This window comes from Lithobates pipiens, unplaced genomic scaffold, assembly GCF_037356315.1.
Source record: "Lithobates pipiens isolate NorthernLeopardFrog02 unplaced genomic scaffold, aLitPip1_a1.2 Scaffold_23, whole genome shotgun sequence".
NCBI lineage: Eukaryota > Metazoa > Chordata > Amphibia > Anura > Ranidae > Lithobates > Lithobates pipiens.
Genome location: NW_027507785.1, coordinates 415,719 through 430,567, shown reverse-complemented (window position 1 = coordinate 430,567; position 14,849 = coordinate 415,719). Strand labels below are relative to the sequence as shown.

General features: G+C 47.6%; 1 protein-coding gene across 1 annotated transcript in view; it reads left to right on the top strand.

The window, feature by feature from the left end:
* LOC143926784 (vomeronasal type-2 receptor 26-like) overlaps positions 1 to 12,662 on the top strand; it is a 128,083-nt gene extending 115,421 nt beyond the window's left edge. The window contains exon 8 of the mRNA XM_077450831.1: positions 11,770 to 12,662. Within this exon, the coding sequence (XP_077306957.1) occupies positions 11,770 to 12,662 (893 nt within the window). The remainder of the gene's footprint in view (positions 1 to 11,769) is intronic.
* The last annotated feature ends 2,187 nt before the right edge of the window (positions 12,663 to 14,849 follow it).

Genomic DNA, 14,849 nt, shown 5'->3' with positions numbered 1-14,849 from the left:
CTTGTCCTGCATCCTTCCCAGCTGCCAGAAGAGTGACCCAATGGGCGGTGAAAGACAGGTAACAGCCCTGTCCATGCCTGCTGGACCATGAGTCAGCGGTAATTTGCACCTTAGCGCTGACCGCCCTGTCCAGCGAGGGAAGGACATTGCCTTCCACATGCCGGTAGAGAGCCGGAAAATCGCCTTCCGTGAGACAAAGTGGCGTTTGGGGACCTGCCACTGAGGAACCGCACATTGTACAAACTCACGGAAGGGGGCCGAGTCTACCAACTGAAAAGACAGCAGTTGAAGTGCTAGCAATTTTGCCAAGCTAGCATTCAACTGCTGGGCATGTGGATGGCTGGGAGTGAACATCTTTCGCCAGTCCAGCAGCTGGGGCAGGGAGATTTGCCTGCTATAATCGGACGTGGGTGTACTGCTAGCAGAGTGCCCGGAAGCACTTGGCTGTGACACACCTAATTCTACACCTTCATTCCTCTCAGAGCAGGTTTCAGAGAGGACTGAAGGTCTAGTGGGGTTGGAGATCCCAGCTGATAAGGAGCAAGGAGAGGTCCGCTTTGTTCTTTGGTGTGGGTCTTTGAGGTACGCTTGCCAACCAGCTGCATGGCAGGTCAACATATGTCTGGTCAAGCATGTGGTGCCCAAGCGGCTGATGTTTTGGCCACGCGAGATACGCTTGAGACATATGTTGCAAATAGCAGTGGTGCGATCTGATGCACTCGTCTCAAAAAAGGCCCACACCAAAGAACTTTTAGAATAACACGCAGAGGCAGCGCCCTGCACAGGCGGAGCTCTGCGGTGTGATTCAGTCGGTGTGCTGCCCCTAAGCTGGCCCCCGGAGGGCATCCTGCCTTGTTGGACATGTGCCTCCTCCTCCTCCTCCTCCTTTCTCCTACCAGGCACCCAGGTGGAGTCAGTGCCCTCATCATCCCCTCCCTCTTCATCACTGGAGCAAACCTGGCAGTATGCTGCAGCTTGTGGAACATGACTGCCAAATTGCTGTCCTTCTTGAGCATCCCCTCTCTCTGCATTCACGCTACTGCCTTCCTCTAGCTGAGTATCATCATTAGAGCTTACAAAACACTGGGCATTCTTCTGGAGCATATACCCAACACTGTGCTCAAAGAGTTCAGGAGACTCCTCAGGAGGACGTGGTGGGTCTAGGGAAGGAGTCACTGATGATGACATTGAGAGGAGGGAAGATGATGCGTTGGCAGCTGCTTTGCTTTGCTAGTACCCTGAGCCTGGGTGAGAGAGGATGAGGCGGATGAAGAGGGCTTGGTCATCCACTCTACCAAGTCGTTGGTAGACATGTGCATTCGTTTTCGTCCGAATGCATTTTCGTCCGAATTTCAGCTATTTTCGTTTTCGTTTTGACAAACGATAACGAAAGCACAAAATCCGAAAAACAAAATATCCGACATAAATAAATGCTTTATTTTCGTTTTCATTGTTACAACAGTTTGATATAGAATAGGAGATTCGATGTGACTCTGACAATAACAATCTGTCTATAGAACCTGTGGTCGAATGTGCCTAACCTTACCTCTATTAGTCCAAGATTATATAGAGAAAATATTCGACAGAGAAAAAAGATTTGACAGAGAGAAAAGATTCTGCAAGTTACTGTCCTAAAAAGTGTTTGGGGACCCGGGTCCTGCCCCAGGGGACATGTATCAATGCAAAAAAAAGTTTTAAAATCGTCAGTTTTTTCGGGAGCAGTTATTTTAATAATGATTAAAGTGAAACAATAAAAGTGTAATATTCCTTTAAATTTCGTAGGGGGGGGGGGGTTGTCTATAGTATGCCTGTGAAGGGGCGCATGTTTCCCGTGCTTAGAACTGTCCCTGCACAAAGTGTCATTTATGCAGGAAAAAAAGTCCTTTAAAATCACTCGCAGCTATTATGAATTATCGGCTCCGTAATACAGAGAACACTCATTGAAAGTCATTGTTAAAAAAATAAATAAATAAAAAAGCGTGGGGGTCCCCCAAATTCAATTACCAGGCCCTTCAGGTCTGGTATGGATATTAAGGGGAACCCTGCCTCAAATTTAAGAAAAAATTGGACGTGGGGTTCCCCCTAAATATCCATAACCAGACCCTGGTATGGATATTAAGGGGAACCCCGCGTCAAATTTAAAAAAAAAATTGACGTGGGGTTCCCCCTAAAAATCCATACCAGACCCTTTATCCGAGCACGCAACCTGGCAGGCCGCAGGAAAAGAGGGGGGACGAGAGAGCGCCCCCCCCTCCCTCCTGAACCGTACCAGGCCACATGCCCTCAACATTGGGAGGATGCTTTGGGGGTCTGTGACCCCTCAAAGCACCTTGTCCCCATGTTGATGAGGACAAGGGCCTCATCCCCACAACCCTGGCCGGTGGTTGTGGAGGTCTGCGGGCGGGGGGCTTATCAGAATCTGGAAGCCCCCTTTAACAAGGGGACCCCCAGATCCCGGCCCCCCCCTGTTTGAAATGGTAAGGGGGTACAAAAGTACCCCTACCATTTCACAAAGAAAGTGTAAAAAATGGTTAAATAAAACAAACACACTTTTGAAAAATTCCTTTATTAAAAATAAAAAAATAAAAAAAAGATTCCAGCGGCGGTAATCCACTCTTGCTATCCAGCGACGGACGGTCATCTCTCCAGCGATGGCTCATCTCATCCAGCGCAGCGAATACATCCTTCTTCTGTCTCCGTGGAGGAGACACTGCAGGCATTCCGGCGGCTGACGTTTCTTATATACGGAGGGCGGGGCCACCCGTCACCTGACCCCGCCCCCTCTGACGCAAGGGGAAACCCGGGGTTCCCTGTGACGTATGGGTGACCCCGCACCCCTCTGATGTAACACAGGCAGGTTTCTGTTAAAGGGTCTGGTATGGATTTTTAGGGGGAACCCCACGTCAATTTTTTTTTTAATTTGACGCGGGGTTCCCCTTAATATCCATACCAGACCTGAAGGGTCTGGTTATGGATATTTAGGGGGAACCCCACGTCAAATTTTTTCTTAAATTTGAGGCAGGGTTCCCCTTAATATCCATACCAGACCTGAAGGGCCTGGTAATTAAATTTGGGGGACCCCCACGCTTTTTTATTTATTTATTTTATTTTTTATTTTTTTATCAATGACTTTCAATGAGTGTTCTCTGTATTACGGGAGCCGACAATTCATAATAGCTGCGAGTGATTTTAAAGGACTTTTTTTCCTGCATAAATGACACTTTGTGCAGGGACAGTTCTAAGCACCAGAAACATGCGCCCCTTCACAGGCATACTATAGACAACCCCCCCCCTACGAGATTTAAAGGAATATTACACTTTTATTGTTTCACTTTAATCATTATTAAAATAACTGCTCCCGAAAAAACGGCCGTTTTTAAAACTTTTTTTTGCATTGATACATGTCCCCTGGGGCAGGACCCGGGTCCCCAAACACTTTTTAGGACAGTAACTTGCAAATTAGCCTTTAAAATTATTACTTTGGATTTTGAACGTTGGAGTCCCATAGACTTTAATAGGGTTCTAAAGTATGCTGTATACTAGCTCCATCGAATCTTCTTTATACATTCGACAGACACCATAAGCCTTCAAAGACAGATTCGACCGTAATTCATGTGGATTTTCGGACGAATGCAATTTTTGAACGAAAAACAAAATAAATAAAAACGAATTTCGGGAGTAACTAAATAAATTAAGTTTTCGGACGAAAACGAAATTCCGAAACGAAATATTTTACTCTGCACATGTCTACTCGTTGGCATGTTGCGGCTCAACATGTCCAGCTGCCGAAAAGAAGGACAAGCGTGTCCCATGGCCACGTGCTGATGATGATGATGCACCGCGTCCATGACCAGCACTGTTGTCTCTAGACACAGAGCCTGGTTGTCCTCTTTTATCGGCTCACGCCTGTCTGCCTCTGTCTGCTGGCCTTCCAGACATGGTAATGGCCTGAAGGGAGTTGGCAAAACCAGCAATTGGGTAGTGTATATTGTGCTGGAGGCACACACAACATCCACTAACTCCTGCAGATGGCAGATGGCTCAAATAGAGAAGAGCTATGTAGGTGGATATAGCGGCGTATACTGGGTTCAGAGCACGCTCAATCTCCTACCACTGACTGCAAGCTCTATTTAAAACAAGCAAGATAGCTAGCTATATAGGTGGATATAGCGGTGTATTCTGGGTTCAGAGCACGCAGACAGCACGTACAATCTCCTACCACTGACTGCAAGCTCTATTTAAAACGAGCAAGATAGCTAGCTATATAGATGGATATAGCGGTGTATACTGGGTTCAGAGCACGCAGACAGCACGCACAATCTCCTACCACTGACTGCAAGCTCTATTTAAAACGAGCAAGATAGCTAGCTATATAGATGGATATAGCGGTGTATACTGGGTTCAGAGCACGCAGACAGCACGCACAATCTCCTACCACTGACTGCAAGCTCTATTTAAAACGAGCAAGATAGCTAGCTATATAGATGGATATAGCGGTGTATACTGGGTTCAGAGCACGCAGACAGCACGCACAATCTCCTACCACTGACTGCAAGCTCTATTTAAAAAGAGCAAGATAGCTAGCCATATAGATGGATATAGCGGTGTATACTGGGTTCAGAGCACGCAGACAGCACGCACAATCTCCTACCACTGACTGCAAGCTCTATTTAAAACGAGCAAGATAGCTAGCTATATAGGTGAATATAGCGGTGTATACTGCGGTCAGGGCACGCAGACAACAACCACTACAGAAGAGCAAGAACGAAAAATCGGCCGATAACGATCGGTGTATACTGTGTTGAAGGTACACAGAACATCCACTAACTCCTACAGACGCCAACACACTACAGAAGGCCGCCGCGTTGGCGGCCTTATATAGTGTGGGGCATGTACTACACAGCCTGAGCTATGATTGGCCACAGGCATCCTGCCTGTGGCCAATCATGGCTCTCCTCGCTGCCGGTGCTGTGATTGGCCAAGCATGCGGGGTCACAGTGCATGCTTGGCCAATCATGAGCCAGCAATGCACTGCGATGGCGCAGTGCATTGTGGGCCGTGAGCGACACACGAATTTGGAGCGAACGGCCCACAACATTCAGAATTCGCCGAACGGGCAATCGATGTTCGAGTCGAACGTATGTTCAACTCGAACACGAAGCTCATCCCTATCCACCTATATAGCTAGCTATCTTGTTCTTTTTAAATTGCAGTCAGTTGTAGGAGATTGTGCATGCTGTCTGTGTGCCCTGACCGCAGAATACACCGTTATATCCACCTATATAGCTAGCTATCTTGCTCTTTTTAAATAGAGCTTGCAGTCAGTTGTAGGAGATTGTGCGTGCTGTCTGCGTGCCCTGACCGCAGTATACGCCGTTATATCCACCTATATAGCTAGCTATCTTGCTCTTTTTAAATAGAGCTTGCAGTCAGTTGTAGGAGATTGTGCATGCTGTCTGTGTGCCCTGACCGCAGAATACACCGTTATATCCACCTATATAGCTAGCTATCTTGCTCTTTTTAAATAGAGCTTGCAGTCAGTTGTAGGAGATAGTGCGTGCTGTCTGCGTGCCCTGACCACAGTATACACCGTTATATCCACCTACATAGCTCTTCTCTAATTGAGATATCTGCAAAAGTAAGTGGATGTTGTGTGTGCCTCCAGCACAATATACACTACCCAATTGCTGGTTTTCCCATCTCCCTTCAGGCCATTACCATGTCTGGAAGGCCAGCAAGGAGAGGCAGACAGGCGCAGGCCGATAAAAGAGGGCAAGCAGGCTCTGTGTCTAGAGACAACAGTGCTGGTCGTGGACGCGGTGCATCGTCATCATCTGTACGTGGCCATGGGACACGCTTGTCCTTCTTTTCGGCAGCTGGACATGTTGAGCCGCAACATGCCGAAGACTTGGTAGAGTGGATCGAATCTCCTATTCTATATCAAACTGTTGTAACAATGAAAATGAAAATAAAGCATTTATTTATGTCGGATATTTCGTTTTTCGGATTTTGTGCTTTCGTTATCGTTTGTCAAAACGAAAACGAAAATAGCTGAAATTCGGACGAAAATGCATTCGGACGAAAACGAATGCACATGTCTACCAACGACTTGGTAGAGTGGATGACCAAGCCCTCTTCATCCTCCTCATCCTCTCTCACCCAGGCTCAGGGTACTAGCAAAGCAGCTGCCAACGCATCGTCTTCCCTCCTCTCAATGTCATCATCAGTAACTCCTTCACTAGACCCATCACGTCCTCCTGAGGAGTCTCCTGAACTCTTTGAGCACAGTGTTGGGTATATGCTCCAGGAAAATGCCCAGTGTTTTGTAGGCTCTGATGATGATACTAGAGGAAGGCAGTAGCGTGAGCACAGAGAGAGGGGATGCTCCCAGCCATCCACATGCCCAGCGGTTGAATGCTAGCTTGACTAAATTGCTAGCACTTCAGTCCTCTCTGAAACCTGCTCTGAGAGGAATGAAGGTGTAGAATTAGGTGTGTCACAGCCAAGTGCTTCCTCTAGCAGTACACCCATGTGCGATTATAGCAGGCATATGTCCCTGCCCCAGCTGCTGGATCGCCGAAAGAAGTTCACTCCCAGCCATCCACATGCCCAGCGGTTGAATGCTAGCTTGGCTAAATTGCTAGCACTTCAACTGCTGCCTTTTCAGTTGGTAGACTCAACCCCCTTCCGTGAGTTTGTACAATGTGCGGTTCCTCAGTGGCAGGTCCCCAAACTTCACTTTTCCTCACTGAAGGCAATTCCGGGTCTCTCTACCAGCATGTGGAAGGCAATGTCCTTGCCTTGCTGGACAGGGCGGTCAGCGGTAAGGTGCATATTACCGCTGACTCATGGTTCAGCAGGCATGGACAGGGACGATACCTGTCTTTCATGGCCCATTGGGTCACACTTCTGGCAGCTGGGAAGGATGCAGGACAAGGTGCAGTAGTGTTGGAGGTTGTTCCGCCACCACGCCTCCAAAATGCTACTATTGGTTGTGACACACCTCTCTCCTCCACCCCCTCCTCTTCTTCTTCCTCCATGGCCTCTTCCAGTGCTCTGTCCTCAGAACCAGCGGTGCTCCGTAGGCGTTCCAGGGGCTACGCAAGTACGCAAGTACGCAGGCAAAACGATGCCATGCTGTGCTTGCACTGGTTTGTTTGGGGGACAGGAACCACACTGGGGCAGATGTTTTGTCAGCTCTGCAGGGGCAGGCCGAGAGGTGGTTGACACCACACCAGCTTAAGCCAGGAATGGTGGTTTGCGACAATGGCACCAACCTCCTCTCTGCCCTCCGACAGGGACAACTGACCCATGTGCCCTGTGTGGCTCACGTCCTTAACCTGGTGGTGCAGCGGTTCTTGGGAAGGTACCCGGGCTTACAGGATGTCCTGAAGCAGGCCAGGAAAGTCTGTGTGCATTTCCGCCGATCATTTAATGCCTGTGCTCGGCTGGCTGAGCTCCAAAAGGAGCTGAACCTGCCCAATTATATGTGATATGCCCACCAGGTAGAACTCAAAGTTGGCCATCCTGCAGCAGCTGCACACGCAGCAGATGGCCATCAATGAGTACATGTGTGACTATTGCACCAGGACAGGGTCAGGGGAGCTCGGTTTTTTTCTCACCACGCCAGTGGGGCATGATCAGGGATGCATGCACTGTCCTGTCACCATTTAAGGAGGCCACAAGGATGGTGAGCAGTGACAGTGCATGCATCAGCGACACTGTACCTCTTGTCCACCTCTTGGAGCATACGCTGCATGGAATAATGGACAGGGCACTTGAGGCAGAACAGAGGCAGGAAGAGGAGGACTTCCTTGCCTCTCAAGGCCTCCTATATCCAGACAGTGTTCCTGCTGTGCCACCCATCACACAGGAAGAGGATGAGGAGGAGGAGGAGGAGGAGGATGATTGTGTCAGCATGGAGATGGAGGCTGGCACTCAGCATCAGCAGCAGTCTTGTAGGGATGATTTACAGTCCCAAGAAACCCGTGGACTTGTACATGGCTGGGATGAGGTATCTGCGGATCATGTTGTCCTTAGTGACCCAGAGGACTCCGGACCGAATGCCTCAGCTAACCTATGCTGCATGGCCTCCCTGATCCTGCAAAGCCTGCGGAAGGATCCTCGTATTCTTCGGATCAAGGAGAGGGACCATTACTGGCTGGCCACTCTCCTTGATCCACGGTACAAGGGTAAGGTTGCCGATCTTATCTTGCCATCGCAGAGGGAGCAGAGGATGAGACATCTCTGGGAGGCCTTGCAGAAAGGTCTGTGCAACGCGTTCCCAGAGACTGGGAGGTTACAAACTCCTGGTCCTGGACAACGTATTGCTGAGGCATCGGTCAGAAGGAGCGGTGGAGAAGGTGGCCGTCTGACCAATGCGTTCAGACAATGTTTTTAGTCCGCAGCACCAAGGTATGATCAGTTCCAGCAACCATCGCCAGCGTCTGATTTACATGGTGCAGGAATACCTAGGGGCAAGGTCAGACTTGGACACCTTTCCCACCGAAAATCCTCTGGCTTACTGGGTCTTGAGGATGAATCACTGGCCAGAGCTTGCACAGTATGCAATTGAGCTACTGGCCTGTCCTGCATCCAGCGTTCTTTCGGAACGCACCTTCACTGCTGCTGGTGGCTTTGTTACCGATCACAGGGTGCGCCTGTTCACCGACTCAATTGATCGACTGACCTTCATCAAGATGAATCAGTCTTGGATCACCCACAGCTACCAAGCACCTGAAGCTGATGTAACCGAATAATTTTTTTTGAAATATCAATCCCTTCAAGACTGCCTATGCTGATGCTGAGTGACTGTCCTGTTATGTTGATTGTCTATCCTCTTCCTCCCCCGCTGATATGTTGGAAGAACATTTTTGGTTCTGGGTGATGCCACCAGCCCAATTTTTCTGCCCCTGTTTAACTGGGGCGTTTAATTACAATTTTTGATTCAATGCTTTGCAGCAGGGCTCATTCTTGCACCACAACTAGAGTATATGGGAGAGGTTGTAGTGTCGTGGCATCAGCACCAGTGCCTAAGGCCCAAATTTTCAGCCCCTGTTTAACAGGGGCATGTAATTACAATTCTTGATATAATATTTCACAGGAGGGCCCGTTCCTGTGCCCACCCAGAGTAACTGTGAGGACTTATAGTGTTGTGGCACCAGCACCACAACCACCAAAGGTAAATTTTTCTACCACTGTTCAACAATGGCATGTAATTACAATTCTTGATATAACTGTTCACAGCAGGGTGCTCCAACGCCCACCAAGAGTCACTTTGAGGGCTTACAATGTTGTGGCAACACCAACACCTTGCTCTGCCATTTCTGCAGAGAATATAGGGCAGGCCCCTACTTTCAAACATCCAACTTACAAACGTCTCCTACTTGCAACGGAAGGAGACAACAGGAAGTGAGATGAAAAAAGACGGACGACAAAACAAATTATACAGGGGTGATAACCCTTCCCTATGTTTTCCAAAAAGCTTAAAAATAGATTTTTTGACTGGAGCTACACTTTAAAAATGTACCAGTTGAAAATCACAAACAGATTCTACTTAACACAACAAACCTGCACAGTCCCTGTCTTGTTTGCACCGCCTGTATACTGCTGTTCTGAGTATATAGGGCCTGGGTATGGGGTTCCCCTTAATATCCGTACAAGACCCAAAGGGGTTGGTAATGGGCAGGGGGGCTACCCATGCCATTTTTCTCAATGATTTTCATCCATATTGCCGGAACCAGATATTACATTAAAATCGCAAGCAGTTTTAAATGACGTTATTTCCGTTAAATGTTATTTTGTGCAGGGACTGTTCTAAACACGGGAAACACGTGGCACTTCACAGGCATACTATAGACACCCCCCAGGCACGATATCTAAAGGAATATTTCACTTTTTTCACTTTAATCATCATTAAAAATCAGTGCTCCCTCCAAAACGGCCATTTTTAAAAACATTTTAGGCATTGACCCATGTCCCCTGGGGCAGGAGCCAGGTCCCCAAACCCTTTTTAGGACAGTATCTTGCATATTAGCCATTAAAATTAACACTTTTTATTTCGAACGTTTGAGTCCAATAGACTTCAATGGGGTTCTAAAGTTCGTACGAATTTTAGGTCCGTTCGAAAGTTCTGGTGCGAACCGAACCGGGGGGGTGTTCAGCTCATCCCTATCACAGACAGTCCTCAAGCGTCACCCCACTGGCCTGCTCGGTCCCTGGCTTGACACACAAGACTGCTCTGCAAGTGTCACCTCCGCTGGCTGGGTCCCTGGCTTGAGACCTTGCTGAAGTTTCCCAATTGTTCACCATCCCCTGTTGGTGAGAATACTGCTCTGGTACTTGCTTCAGCTACTCACTGTGATCTCCTGTAACAAGGCGGTTGGTCCCTTAGTGGCGACAGCTTCTCCTCTACCTCCGTCAACGACAGGTTCTTCGGACGGCAGAACCGTCACTTCTGGTTGAACTGCAAGCCGCAGTCCCAATCCTACGCTGCTCTCTTGCTTCTGGATAGACCCTTAGACAGCCTCGCAGACAGATGTCCCCAGGATAGGTACATTTAAGAGCAACCCTGGCTAAACAGACCTAAATTTGAATAGTTTTCCAATATCCAAAGAAAATAAAATAGAAAATAAAGGTGTAGCGGATGACATTTGGGATCAAATGTCACACGCCTGTAAATTTAGTTTTTGGCCTCAGAACAGTAAAGGTTCTGAGGCTTAATTGTGTAGGTAGGCCTTAACACCAGTCTGGCCAGGCTGTGTTTGTAAGTTCTGCCTGATCATGTGGACGGTGAGTTGCACACGACAAGCTAGAAGCAAGTCTGGTTGGATGTTTGGGTATCGGCCTTCTCGGAGCCAATCAGTGAGAGTGCCGGGCCCGCTGAGGAGTCTGGGAGGGGGTATTTAAACGGGTGTGAGTCACGTGTTCGGGGTTCCGGAGTTGTTCGAGAGACTGTGTGGTCTGGTCTGGTTCCAGGACCGGGGTAGCCCCGTGAGGGGTCTCGGTCATGGGGTGTCCGACACCCCGCAACAGTGGCCACTGATAGACCTGCCTGGTCTGGGGTATGGATCCGTCTGTTCCTGAGTTTCGGAACCTGCTGGTCCAAGGCACAGTAACTGAGGGAGGATTCGTCAGGTCTGTGTGCCAATCCCCCCCCTACTGATGGAGCATTGTGGATGACAATAGAACAAAAAGAAAACTTCACCTCTCCCAAAACAGCTGAAATGTAAAGACTGATCAGATCCATTAGAGATACCCTTTATTACCAAAAGTATTGGAACGCCTGCCTTTACCTTGACCTTGCTTTGTGCATAGGTCCAAATCATTTGGTGGAGGGGGGATTATGGTGTGGGGTTGTTTTTCAAGGGTTGGGCTTGGTTTGGGGTGAAGAAACTTGACTGGACTGCACAGAGTCCTGACCTTTCCCGCCCTTCCTGTCCAGGCCACTTTTCAGCGCTCTCACATTTTGAATGACAATTACTCACACATTTCTCTTTGTTTCTGTTATAACATTTTCAAAATAAATAATCTTTCTTCATACTTTTAGGTAAAAATGTATTCTGTTCCATTTCTCTGGTGAAAATTCCCCAAATCGGTGTATATTATTTGTGTGAAATTTATAGTCTACAGACTATGGGATATATTGTATATGTGAAGATTGATAAATCCTGATGTAGTGACGGCCAATCTAATTTCCTGAGGCCCTAAAATGCACTGATTGAAGCTCTGACCCCGATGTTCATTGTGTTTGTATTGTTCTTCTTGCAGACAGTGACAACTGCATGAAATGTCCTGATGAAGAATGGCCAAATAAGAAGAAGGATCGGTGTGTTACAAAATTGGTGGAATTTCTCTCCTACACTGATGACACCATTGTTGTAGTATTTTCGGCTGTCTCCATCCTCTGTTGTCTTCTGACTGGTTTAATATTGAGGATATTTATACATTACCAGGACACCCCCATTGTTAAAGCTAATAACCGGAACCTGAGCTATCTTCTCCTGGTCTCCATCATGTTGAGCTTCCTCTGTGTCTTCTTGTTCCTCGGCCATCCAGTAGATGTGACCTGCATGCTCCGTGTCTCCTCTTTTGGTGTCATCTTCTCAGTTGCCGTCTCTTCTCTTCTTGCCAAAAGTATCATGGTGTGTATTGCTTTTAAAGCCACCAAACCTGGGAGTCCCTGGAGGAAATGGATGGGAGCCAAACTACCCAATTTTATCATTTGTGTCTTATCACTGGTTCAAGTCTTAATCTGTGTCACTTGGTTGTCTATTTCTCCTCCCTTCCAGGATCGGGACACTCACTCTTATCAGGGGAAGGTCATCATTCAGTGTAATGAGGGTTCAGTTATCGGCTTCTACTCTGTCCTGGGATATATGGGGCTTCTGGCAGCTGTGAGTTTCATTATCGCTTTTTTAGCCAGGACATTACCGGACAGTTTTAATGAAGCCAAGTTCATCACCTTCAGCATGCTGGTGTTCTGCAGTGTCTGGATTGCCATGATCCCGGCCTATCTGAGCACCAGAGGGAAATATATGGTGGCTGTGGAGGTTTTTGCTCTAATAGCCTCAAGTTCTGGACTTCTTGGTTGTATATTTTTCCCAAAATGTTACATAATTCTGTTCAGACTTGACCTGAATACAAAAACATGTATCCACTAATAAGTATGGAGCAACGCTGGGTTACCAGTAGTTATAGCATTATCTCTATTATTGGTAATTGTAGTATTTTGCTAATGTATTGAGAATGAACATTATTAAAGTGGATGTAAACCCAAATTTTTTTTTGTTTGATGTCATAATGTAGAGAATAAGATTTCCTATCATTTGAGCCCAGTCTTGCCACACAGAGTCCCCTCCTCTCCTCCCCCATCCTCTCCTCTCCCCTCCCCTCTCCTCTTCCCTCCCCTCCTCTCCCCACCTCTCCCCTCCCCTCACCTCCCTTCCCCTCCCCTTCCCTTCCCTCCCCTCCCTTCCCCTCCCCTTCCCTCCCCTCCAACTCTCCCAGGATTGGCTGCCTTTACTGTGTTTTGACTGGATGTTTCTCATCATGGGGTGGGATCCACAGATCAGGGTGAGAGGAAACGTATGCTGCAGTTCGCACCAGAACTTTCCAACAGACCAAAAATTTGTGCCAACTTTAGAACCCCATTGAAGTCTATGGGACTCGAACATTTGAAATAAAAAGTGCTAATTTTAATGGCTAATATGCAAGATGTTGTCCTAAAAAGGGTTTGGGGACCCGGCTCCTCCCCCAGGGGACATGGGTCAATGCCTAAATTTTTTTTTAAACTGCTTTTTTTCCTGGAGCACTGATTTTAATGATGATTAAAGTGAAAAAAGTGAAATATTCCTTTAAATATCGTGCCTGGGGGGTGTCTATAGTATGCCTGTGAAGTGCCACATGTTTCCCATGTTTAGAACAGTCCCTGCACAAAATGACATTTAACAGAAAAAAAGTCATTTAAAACTGCTTGCGGTTTTAATATAATATCTGGTTCAGGCAATACGGATGAAAATCATTGAGAAAAATGGCATGGGTAGCCCCCCATGCCCATTACCAGCCCTTTTAGGTCCAGTCCAAAAATCTATTTTTAAGCTTTTTGGAAAACATAGGGAAGGGTTATCACCCCTGTATAATTTTTTTTGCCGTCCATCTTTTTTCATCTCACTTCCTGTTGTCTCCTTCCATTTGCAAGTAGGAGACGTTTGTAAGTTGGATGATTGAAAGTAGGGGCCTGCCCTATATGCTCTGCAGAAATGGGGGCCTAAGGTGTTGGTGTTGCCACAACACTGTAAGCCCTCAAAGTGACTCTTGGTGGGCTCTGGAGCTCCCTACTGTGAACGATTATATCAAGAATTGTAATTACATGCCATTGTTGAACAGTGGTAGAAAAATTGGGCCTTGGTGGTTGTGGTGGAGGTGCTGGTGCCACAACACTATAAGTCCTCACAGTTACTCTTGGTGGGCGCTGGAACGGGCCCTCCTGTGAAATATTATATCAAGAATTGTAATTACATGCCCTTGTTAAACAGGGGCTGAAAAATTGGGCCTTAGGCACTGGTGCTGGTGCCACGACACTGCAACCTCTCCCAGATACTTTAGTTGGAGTGCAGGAATGAGCCCTGCTGTAAAGCATTGCATCAAAAATTGTAATTACACTTGGGGGCGTGGCGACCGCCGAGCGAGATGGCCGCATGGAGAGGAACTCCGCTCCACACTGGGGTAATTAACAAATCCACAGTGGGCGTAACAGTGCACAGAGCACAGCGGAATCACCGGAGCATAGCGGAGAGACTCAGCGACACAATGTCAACAAGGAGGAGGCAGTCACAAGCACTTAAACTGCCGGATTTCTATCTGGCAGTCAGCAGAGGACTACAGCAAGATGGCGATGGGGGACACGGACCTTCGCAGATGCACAGCGCTCAGCCATCCATCCCGCCAGAGCAAGGTGAAAAAATGCAGAGATAGGAGGGTGAGCGCAGCACAGCAGAAGATTCTGACTCCAGTGACACCCACTCCACTTGTGTCTCACCTTCGTCCAGGAGTCCTGCCAAATCTAAACCTAGGCTGGCCTGACACCGTACCTGACCTCACCGTTGTGGGCGTCTTTTTCGTCTGTCCTTTGGACCCTTGTTCTTAAGTTGTTTGGTTCACAAAGTAGGATGTTCCCCGTTGATCTCAACGGTTCTAACAAAAAAATGGAGCGGCAAAGATATCGGAAACTTTTCCTTTGTTTAGGATACAGTGGTCAAGAACTCTTAGGTTCACACCCTTTTCGCTTGGATAATCCATCTCGGACACTGTCTGCATCGGTATGCGTGTTTGAAGAATTTCTACTATTC